This window comes from Olea europaea, chromosome 23 (assembly GCF_002742605.1).
Source record: "Olea europaea var. sylvestris chromosome 23, O_europaea_v1, whole genome shotgun sequence".
NCBI lineage: Eukaryota > Viridiplantae > Streptophyta > Magnoliopsida > Lamiales > Oleaceae > Olea > Olea europaea.
In genome coordinates this window covers 4,785,331-4,790,284 of record NC_036259.1, presented here as the reverse complement: position 1 = coordinate 4,790,284, position 4,954 = coordinate 4,785,331, and the positions used below count along the sequence as shown (strand labels likewise).

The 4,954-nt window shown below is 45.0% G+C and overlaps 1 protein-coding gene across 1 annotated transcript; it reads left to right on the top strand.

Annotated features, from left to right (window-relative positions):
* The first annotated feature begins 3,213 nt into the window (after window positions 1-3,213).
* LOC111371950 lies at window positions 3,214-4,206 on the top strand. Its single transcript, XM_022994096.1, has 2 exons — window positions 3,214-3,558; window positions 3,661-4,206. The coding sequence occupies exons 1-2, from the start codon at window positions 3,214-3,216 to the stop codon at window positions 4,204-4,206; spliced, it is 891 nt and encodes a 296-aa protein (XP_022849864.1).
* Window positions 4,207-4,954: the final 748 nt, after the last annotated feature.

The window sequence follows — 4,954 nt, the reverse complement described above, 5'->3', positions numbered from 1 at the left end:
GATGAAAGAAACTAGTACCTACAAGTCAGTACTTATGGATATGCTAGGCATGCAATACTCGACAAGATTAGAAACTCATTGAAGATATGAACTTGGTTTTTATTGTTTAATACTGTCCCGTCTGTTTTACTAAACGTGCCAATAGTTGTTACTTCTTTCTTGAAATTCCCAATTGTGTATCTAATAATCAATGACACAAACCTTACAATTCTCTGAACTATCATTCGGCCAATTCCTCTACCTTGTAGCGCAGGAAGAACACGCAAGACTAAAACACAATAATATAAACTTATACTGTAGAAATATTTCTTGTCAAAAACTATCAACACAAAAATAATAAAGAAAGTGAAGCAAAATATAATCCATCAAAGCACAAAATTTTTCATAAGCATGCATCTTCTCGGCATTACTGATATATCTTCCTTTTAAACACATTTTCTTGTTCTTTTTTATTTTTATTTTTTTCCTTTTTAGTGTGAAACGATGATACTCAGTCATATGCTATCATAACAATGTACAAGAACTTAATCACAAATCACAAATAATGAAGCTCTGATTCATAAGAATGACACGATCTCGGTAGAACAAGTCAAAAGAGGGAGAGTAGATTTAACTAACATGGCATGTCGTAGTTATTAAGGATATAATCTTCCAGCAATCTAGCAAGGACCAATTGCTAGACGTTTATGTACATAGCTGACATCAAATTCATTGACAACAATGCTTAATTTGCTATTGTTGTTTATGTTGGGACAAATAGTTATATCATTTAAATTTTATTTTTAGAACTTCATAAACTTTATCACAAATCACAACAAAAAAGAATAAAGTTGATCACAAATGTGATCAGTGACCTTTTTATTTAAAAAAAAAAAAGCATGATAATTATCTCACCAAATCCAATAGTGTTAATTTCTTCACTTTCACTCATATGTGCCCATCAGAGCTTTACGTAGGGCAGATTAAGACTGATTAAGATCAAAACCACACTGAGTTTCGAAGCAACTGAAATAATTAAAAGAGGCAGTATATATAATTGAAAGGGTTCTTCGAATTCCTAACCATGACAGTAGATAAAAGCTGTTGATATGTGCTGGCCCAGAAAACCACCCCGGTAATGGATGAGATAGGTCGCTACACCCAAATGCAAGGCCATTGACCCCCAGGGGGCTCTCTACCTCCCTGTGAGGCCGTCGACCAGGAAATCTCCCCAATGGTCACTGAACTTTGTAGAAAATTCCTTAGGAGGTCACCGAACTTCAATACGTCCCTAAATAGTCACTAAATTTTGTCGAAATCCCCCAAGAGGTCACTGAATTTCAAAATGTCCCTGAATGGTCACTAAACTTTGCAAAAAGTCCCTGAAGGTCACTAAACTAGTTATGTATGGGGTCTCAATTTGCAACATTGAGTGACCTCTTGGGGGAATTTCGGTAAAGTTCAGTGACCATTTAGGGACGTTTTGAAGTTTGGTGACTTTTTGGGGGGACTTCAGCAAAGTTAAGTAACTATTTAGGGACATATTGAAGTTTGGTAACTTTCTGCAAAGTTCAGTGACCATTGGGGGGATTTCCTCGGCCATCGACCCCCTGGGGCTCTCTACCTCCACGCAAGACTGTCGACCCACTACGGGCGCTCTACCTCTATGTAAGCTTCTCAACCCCCCGCGGGCACTTTACCTCTGCGTGAAGTCGCCTACCAACATGGAATTACCTATGTAGTCATTCCGATACTTAGTCATGCAAATCTCTAATAAGTTGGCGAAACCCTATAGCAGTTATCACAAGCACGACCTCCAAGTGGGAAGTTAAAGGCTCCCCACTCAGAACGTGGGGAAGTGGAAAAGCCAATGTGGGACACGTGGCATAACGACCACCCAGCACTCACCTGGCTTCTGGCCCCTATAAATACCCCCTAAGGAGGACAGGTAGGGGATTGGACATTTTTCCTTTCAGTCATTTGATTTCAGTTTACATTTCTACCAACATATACTGATTATCACACCGGAGGTAAAACGGGAGAGAAAGCCCCGCCCTCACTTTTTAGGTTGCATAAGCCCGTCGGGGTAGTGGAAACGCCAAAGGCCCTCCGGCAGATCAGAAGGCATCATTCTACTACCATTTCATTGACGCCGTCTATGGGAAATCCTTCCATTGAACACCAAAGCCATGTCACGAAGAAGCACAAGAAGTGATACACGGTTGAGGGCAGCAATAGCAGAGACAGAATCGGAATCAGTCTCCAGGGGCCCCGATCCGCCACCGCCATCGCAGTATGTGATGTAAAGCCAGTTCAGTGCCCTAGAGACCCAGTTAGCGGCCATGATGGCCCTCCTACAAAATCAAATGCATAGAATCACCCTCCCACCACATTCGACGGAGGCCCCACCTCCACCCCAGGAGGTACACATAAAAACACCGCCTGTCATCCAACCGGTTACCGCAGGCTCGGGGGCTCCAGGGATGACGGTCTTACAATCCGTCCCACCTATAGTGGATCTGGAGCGGAGAATGGAAAAGATCATGACGAAGAAAATTGATGATGCGATATCTAAAAGAAAAGACAAGTGTAGTCAGATGGTCCTAGAAGAAGACCCGTTCGCACCCAAAATCATGGCGGTCCCTTTACCTAAAGGCTTCAAGCAGCCTATAATAGAGGCTTACGATAGGGTCACAGATCCCCTTGACCATCTGTGGACCTTCTTGATTTGATGAGACTCTATGCAGTACCCGATGCGGTGATGTGCCGGTCTTTCCCCCCGACTCTCAGGAGGGAAGCCAGAGACTAGGTGGCAACACTTGCCTCCCGGTCTATTCGAACATTTGATGAACTTTTCAGGAGCTTTGTAGCCTAATTTCTGAGTAGCAAGAGAAAGAGGAGGACAGCCATTAGTTGATGCAGGTGGTCTAGGAGAAAGATGACTCTCTGCGAGAATATTTGGCCAGATTTAGCCGTACGACCCTTGGAATAGAGGACCTTCAGATGTCAACAGAGGTGACTGCATTGATGAATGGAACTCGAAACTGGGCTTTTAAGATATCACTCTCCAAGAACCCCCCAGAATCAATGCATGACCTATTGAAAAAGGGAGACAAGTATGTTGATGCTGAGGAGGCGGAGAAGGTCACAAACAACCTCAAAGAGGGATGAGAAGTGGAAAGTCACAAGCGCAAGGCGTGGAACGAGCTAAGATCCGCCAACAAAAATAGGCCAATGAGTGAGCAAATGGTTAAAGAGACAGCCCAAGACCGGCCAGCCAGGCACAAACGAGAGGAGTCCAGGGCATTCACCCCTTTGAAAACCTCACACGCCAAACTATTGATGGAGATACGAGACATGAAAGAGCTAGAATGGCCGAGACCCATGGTAACGCCAGTCGACAAAAGAAATCAGGGTAGATATTGTCATTTCCACAAGGATCACGGTCATGATACTGAAGAGTGCCTACAACTGAAGGAAGAGATCGAGCGCCTCCTTAGGCGGGGGCTCCTGGGCAAATATGTGAAGGACAACATGGGGAAGCAAAAAATGGAGGACCGTCCCCCACCTAGGGCCGGAGTGATAAACATGATTACATGAGGGTTAGTAGGAGGTAGAGATTCAAATTCGATAAGGAAAAGCTACGCACGCTCTCTCAAGATCTGCTCCATCCAAAAGAAGGCAAGGTTCAGCCAAAGCATCGCTTTTGGAGAGGAAGATTTGGTAGGCGTGGCGCACCCCCATGATGATGCACTAGTAATAGTAGGCAACATAGCCGATTTCGCCATTAAGAGGATGTTAGTTGATGGAGGGAGCGTCGCAAATGTTCTCATATGGGATGCTTTTTTGGGCTTAAAAATCTTCCATGACAAGTTGAAGACGGTGACCACCTCCTTACAGGGCTTTGGAGGGGCCACAGTAATTCTGGAGGGGACCGTAGACCTCTCTGTTACACTCGGTACTTATCCGACCACTGTGGTAATTGTGGCAAGCTTTTTAGCTATCAAGACTCCCATGGCCTACAATGTGATCTATGGTCGACCATTGCTGAATGCAGTCGAGGCCATCCCTTCAACCTACCACAAGGTCATGAAATTCCCGACCAACAGGGGTGTCGACTGTGTGCGAGGGGATCAACAAGCGTCCAGAAAATGTTATGTCGACAGTATATCGATCAAGGGAGCACCGTCGGTCATGATGCTGGAGGTTGAACCCCTAAAAGGGTGAATCAAACCACTTGAAATGATTGAAAAGATTTTCGCATCAGAAGGACGGGAGTTTAGTGTTGGGGACGATTTGGGATCTGACGAAAAGAGAGAGTTGGTAAGGTGCCTGGCAGACAACCTAGATGTCTTCGCATGGAGCCTAAACGATGTCACTGGGATCAACCCAATGATCGCCCAGCATCGCCTCGGAGTCTTACCCAAGGCCAAACTAGTGAAGCAGAAGAAAAGGAACCTCACTTCCGAAAGGCAAGAAATAGAAAAAGCGGAGGTGGAGAAGCTGCTACAAGCAGGTTTCATCCGAAAGGTGCAGTACCCAGAGTGGTTAGCCAACATTGTGCTGGTTAAAAGTCAAACGGGAAATGGCGCATGTGTGTAGATTACACTGGACTGAATAAAGCATACCCGAAGGACTCATACCCACTCCTCCGGATAGACTACCTGGTTGACGCCACATCAGGTCACAAAAGGCTTAGCTTCCTGGACGCATTTTCTGGGTATCACCAAATCTCTATGGCTGAGTTTGACCAGGAGAAGACGTCATTTATCACAGATTCTGGAACCTACTGCTACACAGCCATGCCATTCGGCCTCAAGAATGCAGGGGCAACATACCAGAGGATGGTGAATAGGGTCTTTCGAGAGTTGATCGGGACTGTCATAGAAGCCTATGTCGATGACATGGTGGTAAAAAGTGTCAAGGCCACCCATCACGTGGCCTGTCTACAGAAAGTGTTTGACGTAGCCCGACG